Below are 27,858 nucleotides of genomic sequence, written 5' to 3'. Positions count from 1 at the left end.
CTAAGGGTGGCGTCTTTCCAAGAGGAAAGTACAAGGGCTAATTGTCACCAGTTTGCTCGAAAAGTCGGCCTGAAGCTGCCCGCTGTACGGATGACAGCAAAATCTGCTAGTCAGCAAAGTCCCCCACACGAACGAAACAGGTTCCAAAAGTCATAATCGTCAAAACGATTGGGGGTGTTCCCCACCCCTATACACGACGAAGGAGCTCACTCAGAAGCATCCACCTAGCTGCCTCCTATGCCCAGAACAACAGAGCAGTCTCTCAATCCGGGACACACACCTCTTTTCCGTGCCATGACCCAACTTCCGCCCAAGCCTCGCGCTCACTTCCGTCAAGGACGGTGACGTAAACTCGGCTGCGCGCGGAAGTGAGGCAGCAGAAAGCGGCGGAAGTACGCTCGCCAGATTCTTGAAGAGACAGGCGCTTGCAAGCGGAAGATGGTAAATTGTGTTTTATAGCGTCTGGTGGATGGATGGTTGGGGTGACAGAAATTAAGCTGTAATGTGGTTGAGCTTCTGCTTCTTTGTCGGTGTCTAATCTATGATTTATTATTTGCTCGCTGCTCTTGTGTGTCTTCTGTCTGCTGCTCCTCCTCTTCCACCTTTCCCGCAGGGATTCTTCGGTGCTTCCCTCTCTCTCTCTCTTCTCCCACCTCTTGCGCTTATTGGTGCCCTGGGGTGTAAAGTCGCAGCAAATTGAAAGTAAAAGACATCTCTTTCAGTTTGTAGCTGCTTCGGCTACAAACTCCTCCGGCCCTCGAGTTCGGGTAGGGGTGGGGGCGCTGAGATTCTCACCCGAGTAGTTTTCATTTCTGATTTTCCATGATATGTAGGGAGCTGACTTTTTAAACTGAATGTACGGGCTCTCTAGTAGTTTTAATGCTTTACGTGTAATGTTAAATATCTCATAGTCCGTAATCTTTTCATTGCCCTCCAAGTTTTCAGGGACCTTCTATATTAAAAGGTGATAAAGAAAAAGGAGACCTGCTGCCCTTCCTATGCCTCCTTTAAAGATCCAGCTATAGAATTTAAGTGATAAGTTTACAGACTATGCCTAAATGGTGTTATATGTGTAATTAATGCTGATTAAGGGCCGTTATTGGCAATTAACTCATTTAAACATACCCAAGTTATGGAACAGCACCTGTCATGTATAGGCTATCGGGTGGTAACGGGAACAGTTAAGTGAATTGTGCTATATTATTCCATTTCCCTTCTCTTTTTGGTTTTGCTCTGTATCTACATATGTATACTTTGTAGTTATCAAACACTTAAGCTGCTTCACATCTACCTGAGCGCAAAACATTGGAAAATAAGATATTTGGATGATGCTGATGAAAGAGACACTCCCATGATAAATTAAAATGCATATAGAATTGAGGTCTTTAAGTATTTATGTATTAGAATCTGCTCTATTAACTACTTCTAAGAAGAGAATCGCCCAAAGTGATGTACAACAGCTATAGCTTGATATGCTGTCAACAAAATGAAGGTTGTTTATAACAACAGCAAAATAATTAAATGGCAGTGTAAAACCACAGTTAAAACAATGAGGTAAATATGGAGATTAAGTGTGACTTAAAGTTTTAGTAATTGCAATAACAGCATAGTAAATCATTCATATAACAGAAAAATATATAATATATCCATCAGTGTATTGAAACATGTATATTATACAAAGTCAGCACAATACAATGTACCATCTTAATAGCCAAACAAGATGGGTAAGATAAAGGGATTGGGATATACTGAAGGCAAATTGTGTGGTTGATTAAGGTTTGTGGAACAGTTTAATTTAAAACATTTGTGTCAAGGTAGTCCAGATGTGAAGTTAATGGATAGTCAGTTGCCACTGCTGTTAAAGGCTTAGGACAAGAATCAGGTTTCTCTAGACTTCCTGAAGTAGAGGTTGCCTTCAGTTAACTATTGTTCCTATGGGAGTGGGTTCCAGAGTGTGTGGGCTACTTCTCTGAAGTTTTGCTGGTAAGTGTCACAACATGATTTGCTTTGATGAGGGTCAGCTAGGTATGTTCCATGAGAAGGTCTTGGAGGCCTCAAATGTGTGTAGAACAGTGTTTCTCAAAAACTCAGTTCTGGAGTACCCCCTTGCCAGTTAGATTTTCAGGATATCCATAATGAATATGCATGAAACAAACTTGCATATAATGAAGTTTATGCATATTCATTGTGGATATCCTGAAAACCTGACTGGCAAGGATGTACTCGAGAACTAAGTTGAGAAACACTGGTGTAGAAAGCTAACAATCTATAAATAACTCATCACATTTTGTATTAGGACTTGAAAATCAAACAGCATTTTAAACTTGGCACTATAGGGTAGGTGTGATGTGGTGTGCCACTTTAAACTCTCTATTAGTCATGCTACAGCATTCTGAATTAATTGGAGCTTGGGAAATGAAATATTTTTATTTATTTCACCACTTACTATACCCCTAAAATAACAAACAGAACTAAGCAGTTAACAGATTAAGGAACACTGTAAATTGACAGAAAATAAATTTCAGTCATACAAGGGAAACTAGATTTCATCATATATGTTTAGTATGTAATTGTACTGAAAGAGTGAGTGCTGCTTTGTCAAAACAATGCCTCAAGTACACTATGGATTTTAAAATGATCAAGAGGAGAAATTATCGTCAATGGAGGTAAGTCTCGAAGACGTACTCAAACAGATAGACAGACTACATTAAAGAAAAATAAAGATTTAAAAGACAGCTGCTGTGGTAAAACTCCCATGTTTTTGTGGCATATATGGTTACTTATGAATGTTCAGAGGTCCCACAATGATCTATTGCAAGAGGAACAAAGTGTATGGAATTTGTTTAGCACTCGGTATTTATCTTAGTTATGTTTCCCTCTAATTGGACTCAAATCTTATCCCCTGAACTAATGATGAACAGACAAGCTCTTTTATAGTAATATAAAGACTATATTTCTTTGCAGGCAAGTGTAGCAACCAAACATGAAAGCATGAGTGATTTAGGATTATATACAACAGGGGTCTCAAAGTCCCTCCTTGAGGGTCGCAATCCAGTCGGGTTTTCAGGATTTCCCCAATGAATATGCATGAAATCTATGTGTATGCACTGCTTTCAATGCACATTCATTGGGGAAATCCTGAAAACCCGACTGGATTGCAGCCCTCAAGGAGGGACTTTGAGATCCCTGATATACAACTATGAAGGTAAGGCCCTCCCTCCTCTTCTGCACCTTCATCCAGATTTTGCCAGGATCCAAAATGGCTGCCATGATACCTATTGGTCATTTTGCTCTGATGCATTAGTACACAAAATGACCACTAGGGGTCATAGTGAGCATTTTAGAGCCCAGTTCAGATCTGGATGGCGGTAAGGAGGCTCATATACCACTGGACCTCCAAAGGAGGCCCCCCGATAAGTGCCAGGGAAAGAAGTGAGGGTGATGGGAGTGTCAAGTTGTTGAGAAAGGAGGGGAATGGCAGTTGCTGTAACTATTGGAGGGGGGAGGGAGAGTATATAAACGGAGGGCCTTGCTATATTCAGGTGTCGAGAAGGAGAGTGGGAAGAGGAATGCTACTGCAGCAATGGCATAATTTTGTGTTTCTTTCCTGGACTTGTGTGCTATGTTACATGCCATGGCAGATAGTGCGGGTTCTCTGTGCTATCTGGTACTGCATATAATGTGGTGTCTTTCTAGTAGGGTTACGATATGACTCCAGAAAAAGGAGGACAGATTGAGACATCAGAGTTTTACTTCATTGCTTTGTAGTAACTCTTTGCCTTGTGTGTTAAATGCAGGACATGTCCCCTACATTTACCACACAGGATTTGCAGTTAGTACGCATTAATTTTGCATTAAAATGTGTGGTCAGTGTATAAATTACCATGTTTTAGTAAAAAGGCTCCTAGGGCACAAGTGGCACCACAGATTTTTCAAATGATTCCTTGATTTTATGTATGAGCTCAATCCAGGCAGGAACATTTAACTATGGAGGTACTCTACTATGAATTTTACATTAGTAAGTCAGAAGCTAGTGTAGACCAATATTTCTTGTACTTTGAAGGTTGTCTTCACAGCTAAAAATTTGTATTTCACTAGAATCAAGCTCTTTTTTTCCCCCCCATAGTTGATCAAACAGTACTTGGATAATTTTAAGTCGATAATGCATAACTTTTATGTGTTCCAGAATACCAGGGGACTAGGGTCACAGCTGAAGGACAGTATTCCAATCGGTGAACTTTCCTCTCATACTGGAGCATATGGAATACAGGATACTCTGCGCGCAGGGTAGGTTGGCTTTTGTTTTGATAAGGCTTTTCTAACAAAGCTGAAGTTTCAACAGTATGCAGTGACCAAGTGAAAACTAAGTGTTTGTTTAACTTGCCTAACCCATCATTTTATCCCAGCTGGCTGGAGGCACAAAACCAATCTATACTTGGATTCTTGACCTGGCTGCAAATTTTGCAAGATAACATGATGTATTGCAATGAGTGTTTGTTGGTAAACTTGAGAGACTGAGATCATACTCCATGTACCTTGGTTTAGGTGAGGTTCAAAATAAGTACCTGCATATATGTAAATTGCTTTGGGTGTGGTTGTTTAATTACAAAAAGGTGGTATTCCTGTCATGGTATGTGCAGATTATAGAGAATGACATGGAGGCAAAATTTTCCCTATCCCCGTGGGAACTCAATTTCCAGTTCTGTCCTCATCTAATTCCTGCAAGCTCTACCTTTAAACCTATAAACCTTGAACATTTATGATTTTAAAGTGTTTAAGGTTTGTTCAGATGAGGACAGAGCTTGCAGGAGTGGGGCAGAAACAAGGACAGAACTCTCGAGGAAGGGAAATTGAGTTCCTGTGGGGAGGGGGAAAAATTGTCCCAGTATCATTTTCTACTGAGAACTAACTAATTTGGAGCCATTGCCCCCAAGAAAACATTAACTGTTGTTATGTCTCTCATACTGGAATTTATTTTAAGCATGCAACGCATTTGGTATTCATTGACAAGGTTTTAATCATATGCTTAGAAACAGATTCAAGTTTTACTGGATCAAAGATGCATTAAACAAAAATATCAGCCTTGTTAAATTTCACAAGATAGCAATTTAGGAATAATATTCAGTGTGTGCAATTTCTGTGACTATAGCCCTTTTTATCAGTTCTATTTGTGTCTTAGATGTCTGAAAACCAGCATGCATATTGCATGAATGTCCAAATCCCAATTTTATAAAGCTGGAATACAGATTGTTGCAATTGTCCGGATTTCATCATGTCTTAACCTGGACAACTGCAGCTATCATGATGCCAGCTGTGGAAGCCTAACAACATATAACCTGTGATACAGAGTCCAAAACTTCAGTACATCTTTACAGTAAGGGGGTCAAGGTCTGGGGTTATTTTGGGGGGTGGGATCTGAAAGGGGGCAAAATATGGACATCCAATTCTGATTTCAGAGATGGACCTAAGAAAAGCTTTATTGGGTCAGATCAATGGTCTATCTAGCCCAGTATCCTGCCTTCATTGTGGCCAATCCAACTCACAAGTACCTGGCAAAAATCCAATTAGTAGCAACATTCCATGCTACCGATCCAGGGCAAGCAGTGGCTTCCCTATGTCTGTCTCAATACCAGAAGATGAACTTTTCCTCCAGGAACTTGTCTAAACCATTTTTAAAACCACCTACGTTAACCACTCCTACTACATCCTCTGGAAATGTGAGTGAACTCTGAGTGAAAAAGTATTTCCTCCTGTTGGTTTTAAAAATATTTCCCTGTAACTTCATTGAGTTTCCTCTAGTCTTTGTTATTTTTGATGGAGTAAAAAAAATCAATCCACTTGTACCCATTCTACACCACTCTGGATTTTGTAGACTTCAGTCATATCTCCCCTCAGCCATCTCTTTTCCAAGCTGAAGAGCCCTAATCTCTTTAGTCTTTCCTTGTACAAGAGGAGTTCCATCTCATTTATCATCTTGGTCGCTCTTCTTTGAAGCTTTCTAGTTCCGCTATATATTTTTTGAGATAAGGTGCCTAGAATTGAACGCAGTACTCAAGATGAGGTTTCACCTTGGAGCAGTTCAGAGGCATTATAATGTTCTTAGTCTTGTGTTACATCCTTAGTCTTGTTTACCGTCCTTGTTCTAATAATTCCTAGCATCGTGTTTGCTTTTTTTGGTTACCACCACACATTGGGTGGAAGGTTTCAGCATATTGTCTACAATGATACCCATATCTTTTTCTTGGGCACTGACCCCCAAGATGGACCCTAGCATCTGGTAACTATGATTTGAGTTGTTATTCCAAATGTGCATCACTTGCATTTGTCCACATTTGGATACCGAATCTTCCAATTTCCCAAGGTCTGCCTGCAATTTTTCAGTCTACAGGCGTTAACTTTGAACAGTTTAGTGTCATCTGCAAATTTAATAACCTTGCTTGTTCTGATCTCCAATTTCCAGATCATTTATAAATAAGTTAAATAACGCTGGTCCCAGAACAGATCCCTGCGGAACTCCAATATTTACCTTCCTCCATTGAGAAAAATGAGCATTTAACACTAATCTTCTGTTTTCTGTCCAATAACCAATTCCTAATCCACAACTCAACATTGCCTCCTATCCCATGACTTTACTTTTCTCATTGGTATTTATTTAGACCTGGTACCTAGCACATCCAGGTAATAATTTTTTTTTTTTTAATTATTATTCTTATATGCCTCCTGCAATCCCAAAGGCTATTGAAGCAGTGCAAATTCAGGTAAAGTAGGTAATTTTCTTTCCTTGAAGGGCTCATAAGTTTAAAAAAAAGAAAAAAGTCACAACGAGTTACAGTGGGATTTGATCTGGAGTCCCCAGGTTCTCAGCCCATTGCATTAACCATTAGGTTATTCCTCCACCCCATATGGAGTCATTCTAAATGCATAGGAATGTTTGTGTTATAAAATGACCACAAAGACATCCATGTCCTTTATTTTGTCCATTCATAGTTTTTGACACTTCAGTTTGTAACATGGATGTTCTTGTTGGTACTTTGCACTTGAGGAATCTGAGGAAGGAGAATTTAGGGTTTATTTTCTATCTTGTTTCCTGGAGTCCTGTAGTCCAGTCCAGAACCTAGCCCCTTTCACGTCCTGTTCGTTATGCATAGGCTGTTAGGTGACAGTGGGAAGAGTTATGTGGATTATGTTATTCCATTTCTTTCTGTTTTTTATTTTTGACCTGTGTAAATTGAATGATTGCTTGTTCAGTCAGGCTCTGATTTGGTTGACATGCCTCTTTTTGATTTTACCTGGAGGATAAGTTAGTAGGATGCTTTGTTATAGAAATTCTTGTTAGCCCTAAGCTGTGTGGGAAATAATGAGTAAACACCACTGACACTGGTCAGAAATAGGATAAAGATATGTCATAAATAACTTGGGTTAGCACTCTTGGGTGGTGGGGAGACCAAACCTTTATATTTAGCTGATCCAAGATCAGTCTCCCTCATACAAATATTTCCTGATAAGTGACAAGAATTTACTTAGCAATAATAGAGAAATATAGGTTTTATTTACAAAGGCAAAATATGAAATATGAAACGATGTAAAATTAGAATAAAAATTCCTAAGGTAAATGTTATTAATGGAAAAAAAATATAAAGGTCAGATGAACAAACACATACTCTCACTACCATAAAAGTAGATTCCTTTTTATGTCAGAAAAATACGATCTTATTGGTAATTGGCCATCCTTGTTAAGTGGCTGACCTTTTCAGGTAGGTTGCAGGTAGTGGTGTTCTTCTCGGTCTGTCCATCAGGATATCGGTGCTGAGTTGAGTGAATTCAGGAAAAGCTCTCCATAGTTCTTTCATATTTTTATCTTTTATACTCTTCATCTTACCAGTTGTGAGCTTTTAAATCATGATAGTATCTTGACCTGCAGCACATTACATTGATTTTTATTAGATTTTGTTTCCTTTTTTTTTTAATATTTATTCTCTTAACTACTATCTTTTCCCCTGAGCCTTAAGATTCAAGTAAGCTTGAATTTGTATTTACAGTTTTACCAGTGTGAAAAATGAACTTTTGCCATGTCACCCTTTGGAGCTATCGGAGAAAAATGTAAGTATGATAATTTGGTTGACTACGGTGAACACAATAAGAAATAAATCCACATTTTAATCCTGGAGTACTATACTTGCTTGGAATGAACAGAATGAAGACTTAACCTTTTCCTATCGTGTGTCTTGGCTGATGGGACATTCCAAAAATGTCGTTGCCATCGTATGTCCCATGGCATGGGACATACAGTACACGATAGGAACACAAAATATTTGAATTTACAGACTTGTGACTTATTTACATTATGTTTACAATAGCCGTAAATGATAACGGTGAATAATACAAAACTTTGCTAAAATTACGATTGGAACTAGCGTAACGTAAAATTTATTACGATAGGAAAAGGTTAATAAAGACAATCTTGTCCTAAATAGAATATTACAGCAATTGATCTTAGAATAGAGAATATAAGTACAAAAATGCAGGGTTCTACCCACTTAAATGTCGGCAAAGCTGTATAAAATACAGCATAAAAAGAATGAAGACATTACGGCCTGAAATCTGCATTCATGTACAGTACTAGCCATGTTACTGGGTAGAGATTGTGTTATATATAAGATTTTCAAGATACCAACACACCTTCTTGACTATATTACCTTTCTGATTATGAGGAATTGTCCATATTCATTTTTCTTTCTTGGCATATTCTGCATGGATTTTCACGTCCAGCTGTTACCTTTCAGAAGTTTATGCGGCACTCCTATCAGCATGCATACTAGTGACAGAATTAGTGTCTCTTCATTTGTGGGAATGGCCTATGAGGAGGAATTGTAGAGAGATCAAATGTATTTGTTTTAAATTAAAATAGATTCTAAAAAGAAAAAGAGCTAAATTACCAACAAAATACTAAATTCTGACCAAAATATTGTGGTATTCTGTGTTGGAATAGCAAAAAATTACTACTCTGAAATAGCTTGAATGTCATGCTGATGTGTAGGTGTCTTAAAGTAATTTGAAGTTTGTTTCTTCACAGTTTGGGACTAGCAAGCAGGAGGCTCTTACCTTCATGTTCTACACATTGCCCAGTGCTACCTTATTAGATTAGAAAGGTTAGGGGTCATCCACAAGCAAAACTCCCAGAAATGTACTCATAAGGAAAATTTGTTTTTAACTCCAGTTTTTTTCTGTTTGTATCTCTTTCCTCAGCACTTTGAGCATGTTTTTAAAATCTTTTTAGTATTTCCACTTGAAATGCAGCATTTCAAAATTGTTCTTCTTTAGTTTCAGGCAAATGAAGAAAAAATGAATTTTTCTACATTGAGAAATATTCAGGGGATACATGCACCTCTGAAACTGCAAATGGAGTACAAGGCAGTGAAACAGGTGGGCTTTTGTAAACACTTTCCCTCAAGTTCACACAATAATAGCTGCTAGACCTATGTATTTCACTGATAGGCTCTGTTACTCTTAACTGTTGCCAGTTGCTAAATCCAGGACTGTGGAATTGGTACATAAAACCTCTGACTCCTGAAACCCAAAATTTGCTTTCCAACTCCATTATTTATATATCTATCCAAGTAGGCTTCAAAGTCTAATTCTTCATTTGAAAAGGATGAGAACCAGTGCTAATTTGTTCATCCAGTGGTTGAGGTGTTTCAGATTGTACTTGTAACCCTTTCATGCGAACTGATACTTTATAGAGTGCCTGTTTTCTTTTTAGCAACTTGGCCATTGCTTAACAAAACTGAGCTCATTGGCTCAATGTAAACAGCAGCTAACAGGATTTGATTATCCAGCAAGAGACTCTTTTCTTCATTGAAGATACAATGCCATAAGCAATTAATCCTCCTCTTTTGTTCAAGAAATACAGCACAGTATGTTAAGACTTATTTTCTTAATTCATGATGATAATGCCTGTACTTTTCTAAGTTTTTTTTGGATGTTGTTTTGTTTCACTCTTAAAAAACTTCAATAAAAATTTTGAACTAAAAAAAAAAAAAAGAAATACAGCAAACTTTTCTACTCCAATAAGAATTTACCCGGTGTTTAAATCCTTAGATTGCAGCCTCTTGGTGATAATAAAAGGGTGAGAAAGTAGACTTTCTAAATCCACCACTTCGCCCACAGGTTTTCAGATAGTGAAACATTTATGTTGTCCAAATCCTCAAGAAAGTCTTTTTAGTTCAAACACTTATCTAATACAGTGGTACCTCGGTTTGCGAGTGTTTTGCAAGACGAGCAAAACATTCGCAAAATCGGCACCTCGGAAACCGAGCGTGCTTCGATTTGCGAGTGCCCCCCTGCGAACCGGCACCCTCCCCGCCGCCATCGGGCACCCCACCGCCATGACCTGAGGTCCCCCCAACCCACCCAAACCCTCTTCTTACTTTGCTGTAGCCTCCACAGCGGCACCGGCACCGGCACCAATGCACAGGACATGCTGGTGCCGGTGCTGCTGCGGAGGCTACAGCAAAGTAAGAAGAGGGTTCGGGTGGGTTGGGGGGACCTCAGATTGCGGCAGGGGGTGTGTGTGCCGGATCGTGGGGGGGAGGGTGCCGGTTCGCAGGGGGCCTTCGGGGGGAGCAATGCCGGTTCTCGTGGGGGGGGGGGAGGTGGGAGTGGGGGAACCTATCAAAGCGAATTTCCATTATTTCCTATGGGGAAACTCGCTTTGATAAACGAGCATTTTGGATTACGAGCATGCTCCTGGAACGGATTATGCTCGTAATCCAAGGTGTAAGTGCTTCCCCACCGTGTTGCTTGGTCCAAAATGGCTCTCTTTCCAGCACGTCTCAGCAGAATAGCATCTGTTTTAGGTATCCTGGCTGCAACAGCCACTTGCCTCAAATTGCCAATAAGCTGCATGATGATTTTTCAGTCCATCTCTTATTGCTACTTGGTGTATGTACAGCACAATGCATATGTTGAACTATAACATAGATGCTTCTTCAACAATAGCTATCTAAAGTTTGAGATTCTCTGCTTTCATCTATTGCTGTTCCATTTGTAGGTCATTTGCAGGAATGGTATCTTTATCTTCATAAACTTTTATTCATTTTCTTAATTGAGCATTATTTGTTACAATACATAGGATCTGTTCCTTTGTAATTTCAAAATTTTTTTGAAACACCTTCCACTAACTTCTGAAGATATTCACTGGTGTGATGTGCTTGGGTGTCCTTTACTCATAATGTCTGAGCTATCACACTATTACTTACATCAACAAATCTTAACATCAGTAGCAAAATAATTGACTCTGACGTGTGCATGCATCCATTTTAATAAATACAGTCTGTCCCTTCAAACGTTTTTGAGTTCGTTTATTCTTACATTTGGCTTCTTCCATTATCATTTTCCTTATACTTCCTCTTTCTAGAGAAAATCCAAGTTTTCTAGCCATTTCTCCAACTAAGCCTAAAAAGGGTGGTTGTGAAAAAAAAGGAAAGGAGTACACTATTCTTCACTGCCATTTCAATGAGTTTTGAACTTTCTGGTGTCATTGCTACAGTAACTTTGTCTGAGGCAAAGAATCTTGATATTTGCGTTTGGCCTCCAGTAGATATTTTCTCTTTTTTTGCCCTGAGGTAGATGAAATGTTAGTACTGCTATCTTTCAGATTCACAACTTCTAACACTTTAGGATGAAAATGCTGCAAGGGTCTTTTTAAACTTGATGCTCTTGTAGGTGCATTTTTGCAAGAACCGCTGAAGCCATTAATTTTATATCGCATGTTTTTTCATTATCTTCTATAATACACTGACACACATATCACCACCTCATTTTGCCTCGGAACTGGCAGGGATGGAGTCCTCAAGACTTTTATTACCCCTAATCCATGCCAGTTTTGCTCTGGATGGATGCCAGAAGAATGCCTTTGCATCATATGCTATGCAGCATGTGAAAGGGGGGGGGGGGCAGGAGAGTCAGGCTTAGCCTACCCTTTGGTCTCTAGGGCTGCAGAACCTCGGGGGGGGGGGGGGGGCTGTCTACCATGAGAAAATCCCTCCCGGGACCCTTGAACATCGCCATACCTAAGTGTAAGAGCATGGAAGCAGCAGAGTCCAAGAAACATAAGGTGGTGTTAATGAGATTTGGTGAACTTTTATTTACTTTTATCAGTAAGGCTTTTTCTCCTGAATTTTTTTAATTTGATGTGGAGAGCTAATTTGGATAACCGGGATCCTCATAAGAGGTCTTTTAGCGAGTCAGGAGTCACGCAAGTGGGCTCAGGCTCCCAGCTGACCAGTATCTTGTGGACCTTTCATTCTTCCACAGATAGTGTCCAGTGACCCCCCAGGCTCATGGTTTTCATATGTCCTCAATGCCCCTGACATTAAGAATTTCTCCTTTTTATTTCTCACAGAGAAATGGACCTGTTTAGTTTATTTGAAATCATAGGGAACTTGGAACATATTGTACTGTTATTGAGCATTTTGAAATCTATCTTGGTTACTGCATGTGGTCACTAGCTAGCTCCATATCTTGCCCTGTTTTTTGTAAGAAAAAAAAGTCTCCAGTGAAATGTATTGCATAATGTGATATATACTACTGGCAGGAATACCAGATAATATGCATCTTGAAAGGTCTACAGAGTGTGAGACTGAACATCAATAGGATGAAAATATCACCAGCAGAAAGCATAGCAATGCTATAAAAACTGGACCAAGTTAAAGAATAAGAACATAAGAATTGCCGTTCTGGGACACATCAAAGGTCCATCAGGCCCAGCATCCTGTTTCTATTCTAACAGTGGCCAAGCCAGTTCCCAAGTACCTAGCTGGATCCCAAATAATAAAACAAATTTTATGCTGCTTATCCTAGAAATAAGCAGTGGATTTTCCCAAGCCATCTCAACAATGGCCTATGGACTCCTTTTAGGAAACTAGCCACACCTTTTTTTAAAACCCTGCTAAGCTAACTGATTTCACCACATTCTCTGCCAGAATTTTATCTGCCTAGAATAACAGAGCAGACTATAAATATTAAAATGTAATTGGTAGTTCAGAAAGTGTTTTCTATTCTAAGGAGCTTATTCTTAGAACTTAAGAAATAAAGCTGTGGAATTCACCGAATACTTATTTCAGTTCTAGGATATAGGAATAAAATAGTGACTAGTTGCTTCTTTACTTCACCTTCTTGTCATGGTCCAGATCCCTACCAGGCTCCCCTTTTTCTCTGTGTCTCCAGCAGATTTCCCTTCAGTGACCCACCCCATCCCTACAAATCTCCCTCTCTTAACCCACTCCCTGCTAATTAGCCAGTCAGTCACCCCTTAAACTCAGTCTTACAGTGTTAGTAAGGATCAATCGCTCCCATTTTAATCCATGTTCTAACCAACTACTCTTTACTTTGCTAGCTGTTCTGCCATTGAAACAGTTGTTTAGGTATGGCAGTTTTGTGACTGCCTGAGACATGTGATGCTTGATTTTTAAGAGCTATGGCGGTTTATTTGAAAGGCTAAGCCATACAGCTTTTCAGGCTGGCTCTGGAATTATCCCCGACCCTGATGAAGTAATGAAACGCTTCGGCAGGGCTGATGCAGCAGCAGCAATTGAAGCTAAATTTAAACGTAGTTATAAAAAGTTATTGTAAAATCACAAAAAAAAAATGATAAAAAGAAAAAGCACTAACAAAATTTAAAGACCTCGTACTCTATTCATAAGGATTGATGAGGAGTCCTGTCACACTAAGCTATATTGCTTGGGTGGCGTTCTGAGGATCCTTTTAAGTGTGACTATCAACATTGAAATCTCAGCGCTAGTGTGTGATATGTCAGGGGCTTTTTGTACTTTGTGTACTTTTTGATAATGCCAAATACTAGTTTTGGCTTGCCTACATCATGGCACAAATTCAAGAGTCAACTCATAAGAAAGTATTTAGTTTTTCGGCTTGAATTCTACTGCATTCTCCACTTTAATGAGACTCTGACTAGCTTGGAGGTTTGAGGATCATATGGCTCAGATTTAGAGAGCCATATTGCAGCTGTTATGATAGAGGCAATAGTATGAAATTATAGGTGCTATGGGGACCTAGTGCCCAGGATTTGTCAAGCCACGATTTAAAGTATTTTTTGAAAAGTTTTGAATCTTGGTGTAATTTTATTTATTGTTTTTTTAGGTTCAACGTCTCCCATTTCTTCGGAGCTCAAACATAGCACTGGACACACTGAAAGGGAATGATGAATGTATTGGTTTTGAAGATATTCTAAATGGTAAATATTAATTTCCTTATTTTTAAGATAATGAGTGATACAAACTCTCACATTGAATTAAGATAAAATTGGTAGTACTTTGGATCTACCAATTGTACACATCAATTACCCCAATATTGACTGGGTAGATGTCATACTGGGACATGGCTAGGAGTGAAAAATTTCCTAGTAGCAATAAATAACAGCTTTCTACCAGAGCTGTGGAGTCGGCATATAAAACCTTTTGTCTCCAACACCTTTATTTATGGTATCTCCACTTAAACTCCTTTATTTATATTTCTACAGTATATTTATTTATTTAGATTTATGTCCTGTCCTCCCCGAGGAGCCCAGAATGGGTTACATGGTAACATACATAACGGTTAATAACAAGATACGGAACACTAAGGCGATAGGATACAGTGAGATGAGTCTAGTTCAGTTGTTTTGGATTAGCAGACACTTGGAGCCTGAAGCATGTACAGGAAGAGAATCAGTGTGTGCAAAGCAAGGGCATCACTTGGTGGATCTGCTTTGTGACAATGATCTTGGTGCAATTGAATTTAATGCAGTCATTTGAGGACAGATTCTATGCATTTGTTTATATATAAAAAAAGGAACTATGAGAAATTTAGATAAATTAAGAGTGGTTGCATTTTGGAAGCCCAGCTAAAATATATTTTCATTAAAAGTGTCAAAAGAAAGCCAAACAATTATCATTTTTAATAGTGAGGTGGAAAAGGCAAAAGCACACCTTTCAAAAACTGGAAAGCAGACCCGAATGAGCATAAGCACTGGTAAACTAGATGTGAAACAGTGATAGGGCAAGCTAAAAAAGAATTTGAAAAGTAACTTGCCATAGGGGCAAAAACTGATGACAAACACAACAGTACAGTTGGAAAAAACATTTGGAGGAATCTGTTAGACTGCTAGATGAACAAGGGCTAAAAGAAGTACTCGGGGAGGAAACATAGTAGATGACAGCAGATAAAGACCCGAATGGTCCATCCAGTCTGCCCAACCTGATTCAATTTAAATTTAAAAAAATGTTTTCTTCTTAGCTATTTCTGGGCAAGATTCCAAAGCTTTATCCGGTACTGTGCTTGGGTTCCAACTGCTGAAATCTCTGTCAAAACCTACTCCAGTCCATCTACACCCTCCCAGCCATTGAAGCCCTCTCCAGCCCATCCTCCCCAAATGGCCATATACAGACACAGACCATGCAAGTACTGGCCTTAGTTCAATATTTAATATTTTCTGATTCTAGATCCTCTGTGTTCATCCCATGCTTCTTTGAACTCTGTCACCGTTTTCCTCTCCACCACCTCTCTAGGGAGCACATTCCAGGCATCCACTACCCTCTCCGTAAAGTAGAATTTCCTAACATTGTTCTTGAATCTACCACCCCTCAACCTCAAACTATGTCTTCTGGTTTTACCATTTTCCTTTCTCTGGAAAATATTTTGTTCTTTGTTAATACCCTTCAAGTATTTGAACGTCTGAATCATATCTCCCCTGTCCCTCCTTTCCTCTATCTAGGGTATACATATTCAGGGCTTCCAGTCTCTCCTCATACATCTTCTGGTGCAAGCCTCCTATCATTTTTGTCGCCCTCCTCTGGACCTCTTCAAGTCTTCTTACGTCCTTCGCCAGATACATTCTCCAAAACTGAACACAATACTCCAAGTGGGGCCTCACCAATGACCTGTACAGGGGCATCAACACCTTCTTCCTTCTACTGGCTACGCCTCTCTTTATTCAGCCCAATATCCTTCTGGCAGCAGCCACCGCCTTGTCACACTTTTTTTCGCCTTTATATCTTCGGACACTATCACCCCAAGGTCCCTCTCCCCATCCGTGCATATCAGCTTCTCACCTCCCAGCATATACGGTTCCTTCCAATTTATTAATCCCTAAATGCATTACTCTGCATTTCTTTGCATTGAATTTTAGTTGCCAGGCATTAGACCATTCCTCTAACTTTTGCAGATCCTTTTTCATATTTTCCACTCCCTCTTCGGTGTCTACTCTATTATAAATCTTGGTATCATCTGCAAAAAGGCACACTTTTCCTTCTAACCCTTCAGCAATGTCACTCACAAACATATTGGACAGGATCAGCCCCAGCACCGAACCCTGAGGGATTCCACTACTCACCTTTCCTTCCTCCGAGCGACTTCCATTAACCACCACCCTCTGATGTCTATCCGACAGCCAGTTTCTAACCCAATTCACCACTTTGGGTCCTAACTTTAGCCCTTCAAGTTTGTTCAACAGCCTCCTATGAGGAACCGTATCAAAGGCTTTGCTGAAATCTAAGTAAATTACATCTAGCATATGTCCTCGATCCAGCTCTCTGGTCACCCAATCAAAAAATTAAATCAGGTTCGTTTGGCACGATTTACCTTTTGTAAAGCCATGTTGTCTCTGATCCTGTAACCCATTAGATTCAAGGAAGTACACTATCCGTTCAGCAACAATTCCATTATTTTTCCAACAACCGAAGTGAGGCTTACCGGCCTGTAGTTTCCTGCTTCATCCCTGTGACCACTTTTGTGAATAGGGACCACATCCTCTCTTCTCCAATCCCCAGGAACCACTCCTGTCTCCAGAGATTTGTTGAACAAGTCTTTAATAGGACTCGCCAGAACCTCTCTGAGCTCCTTCAGTATTCTGAGATGGATCCCGGTAATAATAGAGAAGCTAAAGCTAGATCTTTTAATGAGGAAGATGTCAGAAATCAGGATTACACAAGGACATTATCCCAGTTCAAGCAGGCATGATATTCTCACATGTGGGTGACGTCATCTACGGAGCCCCGATGCGGAAGCATTTTCAAGCAAACTTGATTGAAGATTTAAGTTTGCTCTGCTGCTCCACGCATGCGTGCCTTCCTGCTCCACTAGGGGGTGCATCCCCTCGTGGTCTCCAGTTCAAAATTTTCCGCGAGCCTAGAAGCCGTGTTTTTCAGGCTCTGCCCCAACTGCCTTCTAGCACCGCGATTTTTTCTTGTTTTTTCACGATTAAGTCGCTGTGCGCGAATTCTTTACCTTTTTATTTGATTCCTGCTTCGTTTTCAACGACCCGGAGGCTTCCGGGTCCCCGTGGCCGCGTGGCTAATCGAGCCGCGGCTACTTTCGATTTAATGTCCCGGCCTTTGACCGGCTTTAAAAAGTGCACCCGGTGCGAGCGGCTTCTTTCTCTCACAGATCCGCATCGCCGGTGCATCCTCTGTCTGGGGGCGGCTCATCCAACCGACTCCTGCCCCCAGTGCGCTAATTTCCAAAACCGGGCCCTCCGCCGAAGAAAAGCCCGCATGGCGGACCTCTTCACCCCTGACCAACCCCCCACCTCGGCCTCGAGGTCGGCCCCGGCCTTGACCTCGGCCCCGGATACTTCGGCATCGCCTCGAGACTCGACCCCGAAGTCCTCGGGACAACAGAAAGCCTCGGCCCCGGGTAAGTCCCCTCTTCCCTCTTCAGGTTCTGTAACAGCGAAGAAGCCAGCCTCGGGGACAACGTCAACGCATGGCGGAAGCCCCATGCTTACAGCCCCGACTAAGCCCTTCGGGCCGTGCCTCCACCACACGGGAATACTCTGATACGAGGTCGCCCCTTGTGGAGTGCACCGAGGCAGTGGACATGCCTTCGATGCTGTCCGTGCCCGTCTTCCAGGACCTACTCCGAGCGATGATCACGTCGGAGCTGTCCACCGCAATGGCCCAGTTTCAATCGACCTCGAATGTGCCAGACCAGCCTGAGCCTCGCACCGAACAACCTCGAGGAAAGGTGCGCAACCCTCGCCGCATCCCATCCTCCTCGGACTCCTCGCTGAGGCGCCCGAGACGTTCCCCCTCCGCAGACCGCCGAGGGGCAAAACGTCAGGCTAAAACAACAGAAACCTCGAACCGCCGTGCCTCCAAGAAGGCCCGAGGTTCACCAACCCTACGAGGCCGTTCTCCCACACCTCGTACGGGACCACTAAGGGTGGCTGAGTTATCACTCTCCAACCCGCGCATCCTCCGAACTCCCCCTCGGACGTATTCTCCGAGGGAGTCCGGATCGAGGTCACCAATCCGACATCGATCGGTACCCCTAACCCCGGCATCGTCTCCGAGGGGCTCCTCGAGACGCCGAAGATCGACAACCCCGGAACACTCTCACAGTGCTTCCCCAGCCTCGGAGCATGGATCAGAGCATGAACCTCGATACTCGAGGGAAGCCTCCCCATCCTTCTCCACCCGACGAAGGTCTCGTTCCCCGACCCCGCACGGGGCCCCGGGGACATCTCGCCCATCCTTCACTCGCTTCGTCCAAGACATGGGCCACGCATTGGACTTAGACCTCCAGTCCGACTCCAGATACTCTAAGGAGTACCTGGCGGAGCTGGATATGCCATCAATGCCCAGAGAGTCCCTTCGCTTACCACCTAACCTGGTACTCCAACAGGCCTTCTTCAGGAACCTGGAGACCCCCTACATGGTCACGGCCGTACCCTCCAAAATGGAGGCCAAGTACCGCACAGTACCTTACCCGGGATTCGAGCAACCACAGCTCTCCCACCAATCGCTGCTAGTAGAATCCTCCTTGAAAAAGGCTCACCCGTCCCGGGTCTCAGCAGCGGTCCCCCCAGGCCGAGAAGGCCGAACCCTGGACAAGTTCGGCAGGAGACTATACCAAAACGCAATGATGGCCTCTAGGGTGCAAAGCTACACTTTCACCTTCACATCCTACCTCAAACACCTCATTGGACTATTGAGAGCCTTTGAGACTGACCTACCGGCCTCCCGGCAAGGAATGTTCGGCCTGCTTTTAGAGTCCCTCTCCAACCTGCGCCTTCATCTATTCCACGCGGCCTATGATGGCTTCGAACTCTCCTCCAGAGAAGCAGCCTTCGCTATCGCCATGCGCCGACTAGCTTGGCTGCGCCTGGTCGACATGGACCCCAACTTACAGGACCGTTTGGCTAACCTCCCCTGCGTGGGAAAGGAATTGTTCGATGACACTATCGAGGCGGCGACAAAACGCCTCTCCGAACATGAACGCTCGTTTGCCTCCCTTGTCCGGCAAAAGCCCAAACCGCCAGCGTCCAGGCCGTATAGGGCCCCTCCGTGCCGCTACCCACAAAAGTCCACCCCTGCCTTCTCGCGGCCCCCACCCAGGCGTCCGCAAGCCCACCACAGGGCCATGCCCAAGTCCCAACCGCCTGCGACCACCAAACCATCCCCGTCTTTTTGACGGGACACGCGGAAGGGGGTGGGCCCCCTCCGCCATAGTCCCAGGCCTCCTTCCCATCGGGGGTAGACTCAAAGCCTTTTACCCTCGCTGGGAACAAATCACGTCGGACGCATGGGTCCTTGGCGTGATCTCATCAGGGTACTCTCTCAACTTTCGGGCCATTCCCCCGGACAACCCCCCAAGGAATTGCCCTCCCAACCGGACTCAGCTATCCCTACTCCTCTCCGAAGCTCGAGACCTGCTTCGCCTGAGAGCAGTGGAGAAGGTTCCCCCCGACCAACGGGGGAAGGGCTTCTACTCCCGTTACTTCCTGGTACCGAAGAAAACGGGAGATCTACGCCCAATACTAGACCTGAGACGCCTCAACAAATTCCTGGTACGGGAAAAATTTTGGATGCTCTCACTACCGACACTTTACCCCCTGATCGACGAGGGCGACTGGCTCTGCTCCCTCGATCTCAAGGAGGCGTACACACATGTCCCAGTGCACCCCGCTCACCGCAAGTTCTTGCGCTTCCAGGTAGGGGACTGGCACCTACAATACCGAGTCCTCCCCTTCGGACTAGCATCATCACCTCGGGTCTTCACCAAGTGCCTCGTGGTGGTAGCAGCAACCTTACGTTCCCAGGGCCTCCAGGTATTCCCCTACCTGGACGACTGGCTAATCAAAGCCCCGTCCAGGGAAGGGGTTATCTCAGCGACCCAACAGACTATTACCTACCTACAAAGTCTGGGGTTCGAAATAAACTTCCCAAAATCTCAACTACGCCCCTCGCAGTCCTTGCAGTTCATCGGGGCCATGCTGGACACGGTTCTCCTCCGTTCCTTCCTCCCCCCTCCACGCCTGGAGGTGTTAGTAAGTCTGAGCCGAAGGATCTCCCTGCTGACCTCGGTACCAGCTCGACAGATGATGACCCTCCTGGGCCACATGGCCTCCACCGTCCATGTCACACCCTTCGCCCGCCTCCATCTGAGAATCCCTCAGTGGACCCTGGCGTCTCAATGGCGTCAAGACCGGGACCCGATCGACCGCCCCGTGACAGTGACTCGTTCATTGCAACGATCGCTCCGCTGGTGGGCCGACTCTTCAAATCTTTCCAAAGGTTTGCTCTTCCTCACCCCACCCCACAGCAAGGTACTCACCACGGACTCGTCGGAGTACGCTTGGGGAGCCCATCTGGACGGCCTACGCACCCAAGGAATGTGGTCAGCACAAGACCGTCGCTGCCACATCAATGTGCTAGAACTTCGGGCCATCTATCTCGCAGCTGTAGCCTTCCAACATCTGCTCCACGACCGAGTGGTTCTCATCCGAACCGACAACCAGGTAGCGATGTACTACGTAAACAAACAAGGGGGGACAGGGTCTTGGTCCCTTTGTCGGGAAGCCCTGCGCCTCTGGAAATGGGCAATCTCCAACAACACCTTCCTTCGAGCGGTGTACATACAAGGAGAACAAAACTGCCTGGCGGACAGACTCAGCCGCCTCCTCCAGCCACACGAGTGGTCACTACACTCCCAGACCCTACGAGGGGTGTTCGAACAGTGGGGGACACCTCAAATAGACCTGTTCGCGTCCCCTCACAACCACAAGCTGCCTCTCTTCTGCTCCCGGATATACTCCCCGGACAGACTCGAGGCCGACGCCTTCCTCCTCGACTGGGAGGGAAGGTTCCTGTACGCGTTCCCGCCGTTTCCTCTGATACTGCGGACGCTTGTCCACCTGAAAACAGTACAAGCCACCCTGATCCTGATTGCCCCTCGCTGGCCACGCCAGCCGTGGTTTTCCCTTCTACTTCAACTCAGTGTCAGAGATCCACTGCCTCTGCCTCTGTTTCCCTCTCTACTGTCACAGGGTCAGGGTTCACTGTTACATCCCAATCTTCAATCTCTTCATCTGAATGCTTGGTTTCTCTCCCCCTGACTGCTCTCCCCGTGTCTCAACCAGTCAAGGAGATATTGGAGGCCTCTAGAAAAACCTTGACGAGAACCTGCTACTCCCAAAAGTGGACCAGATTCTCAACCTGGTGCTCCTCCCACAGCCAGGACCCGGTGTCGGTCCCCGTCCCCCTGGTCCTTGACTATCTACTCCAACTATCTCATTCCGGCCTAAAGACCAACTCCATTCGAGTACACCTCAGTGCAATTGCGGCCTTTCATCAGCCCCTGGAAGGGAAAGCCCTCTCGCTCCATCCCTTAGTCACTCGCTTCATGAAGGGTCTGCTGAACGTCCACCCCCCTCTCAAACCTCCCCCGGTGGTTTGGGACCTTAACGTGGTTCTGGCTCAACTGATGAAACCTCCATTTGAGCCACTAGACAAATGCCATCCAAAATTCCTCACTTGGAAGGTAATTTTCCTACTCGCGCTCACGGTCCGCACGGCGGGTTAGTGAGCTACAAGCTCTGGTAGCGGACCCACCCTTCACAGTATTCCATCACGACAAGGTGGTACTCCGCACCCATCCAAAGTTCCTACCTAAAGTAGTGTCTGATTTCCATCTCAATCAGTCCATCGTCTTACCCGTGTTTTTTCCAAAGCCCCACTCTCACCCCGGAGAAGTGGCGCTCCACACCCTTGACTGCAAAAGAGCGTTGGCCTTCTACCTCCAACGCACTCAGCCACACCGAAAAGTCCCACAACTGTTTCTGTCCTTCGACCCAAACCGGTTAGGCCACCCAGTTTCCAAACGCACCTTGTCCAACTGGTTGGCCGATTGCATCTCCTTTTGCTACGCTCAGGCTGGTCTCGCGCTGCATGGTCGAGTAACGGGACACAAAGTCCGAGCGATGGCAGCCTCCGTAGCGTTCCTCAGGTCCACACCTATTGAGGAAATCTGCAAGGCTGCCACGTGGTCTTCGGTTCATACCTTCACCTCCCACTACTGTCTGGACTCCCTGTCCAGAAGCGATGGCCGGTTCGGCCAATCGGTATTGCGAAATCTATTTGCTTAAATTGCCAACTTCCCTCCATCCCTCTTCAGTAAGCTTGGAGGTCACCCACATGTGAGAATATCATGCCTGCTTGTCCTGGGATAAAGCACAGTTACTTACCGTAACAGGTGTTATCCAGGGACAGCAGGCATATATTCTCACAACCCGCCCACCTCCCCGAGGTTGGCCCCTTGGCTAGTTAAGTGAACTGGAGACCACGAGGGGATGCACCCCCTAGTGGAGCAGGAAGGCACGCATGCGTGGAGCAGCAGAGCAAACTTAAATCTTCAATCAAGTTTGCTTGAAAATGCTTCCGCATCGGGGCTCCGTAGATGACGTCACCCACATGTGAGAATATATGCCTGCTGTCCCTGGATAACACCTGTTACGGTAAGTAACTGTGCTTTATTTGACGGTGATGATGATTGATTCAGAGTAATTAAAGCAAATCATTGCAAATCTACAGTAGATGATGCAATAGAGCAAATTGACTAAAGAGTAACAAAGTCTGCAGAATCAGATGGCATTTGCTCCTGAGTTCTGAAAGAAGCTAAACATGAAATTGCTAATCTATTAACTACTGATTTATAATCTGATTGTGCCACTTGAGAGGACTGGAGGGTGGTCAGTGTAATGCAGATTCTTAAAAAGAGCTCTAAGTGGCATGAGGAAACTATAAACCAGCGGGTAAGACGTTGGTCCCAGGCAACATGGTAGAAGCAATTCTAAAAATGATTGTTATGGACTATAGGGATAGACAAGGTAGAAATGGAATGCTGTGTGTTGGTTTTTTTTTTATAAAATACTATTAAAGGAAACATTTTTTATAAACTTTCATAGATATCACTTCATTGAGAGAACATTTTGCATAGTGCACATATACACTGAGGACCGTATTTTTCACTCCATTAGACGCACCTGACCATAAGATGCACCCTAGATTTAGAAGAGGAAAATGAGAAAAAAACCATTCTGAACCAAATTTGCCCTGCCAGGCTCTGCACCCATCCCCAAACTCCTTGCCAAGCTCTGCATCCTGCCCCCCCTCTGGTGGTCTAGTGGTAGGCTGGGACAGGGCAGGCAGGCAGGGTTGATAAGTAAGCAAGCAGGCCTCTTCTCTCCCCCCCCCCAGGCAAGCAGCAAGAAAGCCCCGGCCTCTCCCTCCCAGGCAGGCCCCAGCACTCTTCCTCCCCCCCTCCTCCGGCGGGGGGAGAAAGAGGGCCGGCAAGCAAGGGAGGGTGGTAGCATTAAAATAATGTAACAGGTGGGGGGGAGGGTGCTTTGGATATTCATTCCATAAGACGCACCCTTATTTTCACCCACTTTTTTGGGGGGAAAAAGTGCATCTAATGGAGCAGAAAATACGGTAATTCTATATATGATGCAAAAAAAACCCCATACTTAGCCCTGGTTTAGAGAATAGTGCTATTTAACCGAGTCCTCGGGGACCACCTGGCCAGTCGGGTTTTCAGGATATCCACAAAGAATATGAATGACAGATTTTGAAAACCTGACTGGCCACGTGGTCCTTGAGTATTGGGCTGACTACCACTGCTCTAAACAATGTCTTGAGAAAACTGCCGTTTATAGAAAACTGCCTATTTCTGCATCTAAAATTTAGGCATTGCCATTTATGCCAAAACCTGGTGTAAATGCCTGGCCCTAACTTAGGTGTGGATTGGGTCTTATCTGTAACGGTGCACATAACTTATAGGAATGCCCATGTCTTTCTCTTTGCCATGGCTGGAGGGCCTCCGGGCTTGATAAACCTGAAATTGGGGGAGTGCAGAGAGGAGGAGAGGTGCTGTTGCTAGTTGACTGCCTCTAGGATGTGGCTCTCATGGTGAGAGGCATGTTCTGTGGTTAGTCAGCCGGCGTCTCCTCGCACACCCAGAATCAATCACGGCACACGGTAACCAATGTAGTTTTTGATAATAGGGAGTAATATGTTCCCATTTTTTTCAAACCAAAAATTAGGCAAACTGCTGAATTTTGAAGAACTCTTAAGTCTTTTCAGTATTTTCTTATATGTATCCAAATAAATAATATCGCAATAGACGAGCATACTTAAGATGGAAGACTGAACTAGCAGATGCTACTTCAAAATATTTTTTAATGGTTTGGAGTTTCCATAAGACCGAGAAACATTTTCTGACTAGCAAATCTGTATGTTCTTCTAAAGTGAGATGCCAAGATACCAATAATGAATAAATATGAAATAAATTTGCATAGACAGGAGAGCCACTGTATGCATATTCATTGAGAATACCCTGAACTAGTGCTGCCTAATTCAGGAAAAAAACTTTCAATTCGAGTTCAGCCTATTGAATTGGTTTTTCGATTTGATTCGATTTTCCTGCCCAATTGGGTGTTTGTTTGGTTGTTTTTTTCTCAAACATCCTGGTGGGTTTATTTTATAGCCTCTTCACCCCCTTTGCCTTTTCCTAACCACAACTGGTGCTGTGGTATAAACAAACAAAAAAGACTTTTCCTCTCTGTTAAATCCTAGCTCACTTTTGTGGTCTAACACCAGCTCTGGCAGGATACACGTTTCAAATTTGACATATTGTAATCACAAAATGGAAAATAAAATTAGTTTTTCTACCTCTTGTTCTCTGGTCATTATTCAAATCTTATTGGTCCCAGGCTCTGGTTGTCTTCTGATAACTTGCTTGCCAGGGTTGTCTTCTTTCTTTGTGCTAACCATCCATCTGCCATCTCTGTCCTCCCCTTCCATTTCCCTTCCCTCCCCTGGAGGTCTGGCATCTTTCTTTTTTTTTTCGCCTCCATCCACATATCCACCTTTTCTTAACTACCCTTTCATCCAGCATCTCTCCCTCCTTCCCCACCACCCCAGGGTCCACCATCTCTCGCTTTCTTTTCCCAACCACCCTCCTATCCAGTATCTCTATCCCCCCTCCACACCATCCCTTGTGTCCTACTTCTCTCCCTTTCTGTTCCTTCCCTCCCTAAATCCCATCTATTTTTAGACCCATTATTTCTTCCCCCCCAAAGTCCGGCATATGCACATCTCTTTGAACCCCCCTTCCCTCCGTGTACTTCTACACCAGGGCCCCCCCTCCCCTGAAGGCCTATGCCACCATCCCTGGTCTGTTCCCCTCCCTTGAAGGCTTGTCCCCCCTGAAGGCCTGCCTGTGCCACCATCCCTGTGGCCCCCCTTAAAGGTCTGCACTCTCCCCTTGAAAGCCTGCCCCCTCTTGAAGGACTGCGCACCCCCCCCCCCGGGAAGGCCTCTGTTCCCCCTGGCCTCCCCCCGCACTGTTTACCTTATAGCTTCAGCCTGCAACGAAGATCGCGGTTACAGCGTCTTTGCAAAGTGCTTTGAGCTGTTTCCTCTGCTGCGGTCCTATCCCTCCTCTGACGTCAGAGGCAGGATCGCGGCGGAGGAAACGGCTTAAAGCACTTTGCAAAGACGCTGTAACCGCGATCTTCGCTGCAGGCTGAAGCTATAAGGTAAATGGTGCGGGGAGGCCGGGGGATGCGCAGTCCTTCGGGGAGGCCAGGGGGGAAGTAGACAGCAGCACTTCCTGACTGACCCTCCCTCCTCGCCCTCTAAATCAGATGCGGCAGCGGCTGGGCAGCAAGAGCAGTGCTGCCGCTCATGCTTTAGGGGGCTAGGGGGGAAAGGTCTGAATCGGGCAGCACTACCCTGAACTAGACCTGGTTTTGGAACTGTAGTAATCGAAAAGCATTGACTGAGCAATAGGGATGTTTGTTAACCTTAACTTTTGTGTGTACAAAATTGATGATGGCTGGTATAATATACAACTTGTAACAGGATAAAAATAATAGGGTTCTGGAGTCTTGAGACAAGCTATTTTTTGGGTTGTGCAGTTGGTGAAAATGTGCTGACTCCAACTCAGACTCCTAATAGAGTTAAATTGTATGTCATGCAAATATTATGCTTAAATTTCTTATTTCACAGATAATTTGATTAACCCATTTGTTTCAGGATGTTTTACTTGTAGAATATATTTTGATATTAAATTCTTTGATTACAAAATGTAATATATTTTATGATATTTATATTGGTGAAAGTAGCACCTAGAGAATAACGGGGACAAAGTTTATTCCTACATGCCCCCCCCCAGTCCCTGTGAGCTCTGTCCTCATCTCCCCAAACTCCTATATAGATAAGAGTCAGAGTCAAGTGGAGTTACCACAAGTAAAGGAGTCAAGTTTTGTGTACTGACTCCACAGCCCTGGAAAATATAATACAGATGCTGCTGTTTATTATATTTGTCAATTTGTGCAATCATTAATAAAAATTTTGAATAATTAAAAAAAGTTCTAATTTGTTAAAGAATTTTTGTTTATACATATGAATCAAAAAAAAGTTTGGAAATTAGGCAAAAAAGTCAAACCTACTAGACATTTTATTTTCCTGTGCACATTGCTATTGAGAAAATGTACAATTATATAACACAGTGTTCTTCAACCACCGATCCATAGAAATTTCCTTCCGGTCCACAGGGCCGGCATGTGCATCAGGCCCAAAACTGTGTTCTTCAACTGCCGGTCCGCGGTGCGATCGATGTGTTCTTAATAAGATTATATTGTGTGTGTGTATATGAAAAATGAATGGAAAAAAATAGTGCTACAATTAGGACTATGGGGCAGGGTCTGGGGTGGAGATTGGGTAGAGATGGGCAGGGTCTGGCCCACGACTTAGCCCAGTGTTCTTCAACCGCTGGTCTGCGGACCGATGCCGGTCCACAAAATAATTATTTTATTTCTGCCGGTCCATAGGTGTAAAAAGGTTGAAGAACACTGGTATAACAGACTGGGTGGAAGAGCCAAATGAGTGTTTGTATGGTTAGTCTGACATTTCATTTTTTTATCTCATTCTTTAGACTCGTCACAAAGTGAAGTCATGGGAGAACCACATGTCATGTTGGAACATAGTCTTGGCTTATGGTAGAAAGGCTGCCTACTTGATCTTTATAATTGAAGAGAAAGTGAGGGAGGGCATTGTGATGATATACACATTTCCAGAAATTGCACTCTTTCCTTGCACTGCAATATAAGATGATACAAGTGGCAAATTGCAGTTTAAATTTTGGCTTACATTCTCGGGTATCATTTTTCTTCATTAAAATAGTTACTAAAAACTATCTGGTAATATATTAACTGTTTTCATTTGTTGTCCCTGTAATTTCATTTGTTGTCCCTGTGTGATTAAATATTGTTAAATTTTGACCCAGGAGCTGGCTGTAACAGCAAAAAGTGTAATTTGAAGACAAAACTATTTAAATTAGTGGAAGTATGTTGAATCAAAAGTATGCGGGAAAATCCAAATATTTAATTTAATGCTCCACATTTCTACAAACCAGACATTTCCTGACTACATCACAATTTAGTGTTCCATAAAAATTTTAAAACATTTTATTAAAACTTTTTTTAAGTAATAAAATGGTTGCTGTGGATTATGTTAATGA

At 43.7% G+C, this 27,858-nt stretch overlaps 1 protein-coding gene across 1 annotated transcript; it reads left to right on the top strand.

Moving 5' to 3' along the window:
• Positions 1-286: 286 nt before the first annotated feature.
• On the top strand, positions 287-27,858 carry POMP (proteasome maturation protein). Its single transcript, XM_033950444.1, has 6 exons — positions 287-441; positions 4,187-4,287; positions 8,040-8,100; positions 9,322-9,423; positions 14,158-14,251; positions 27,274-27,858. Exons 1-6 carry the CDS (start codon positions 439-441, stop codon positions 27,339-27,341), a joined length of 429 nt encoding a protein of 142 aa, XP_033806335.1. The 5' UTR covers positions 287-438; the 3' UTR covers positions 27,342-27,858.

Source organism: Geotrypetes seraphini, chromosome 6, assembly GCF_902459505.1.
Source record: "Geotrypetes seraphini chromosome 6, aGeoSer1.1, whole genome shotgun sequence".
NCBI classification, from domain to species: domain Eukaryota; kingdom Metazoa; phylum Chordata; class Amphibia; order Gymnophiona; family Dermophiidae; genus Geotrypetes; species Geotrypetes seraphini.
This window is presented reverse-complemented; position numbering and strand designations above follow the sequence as displayed.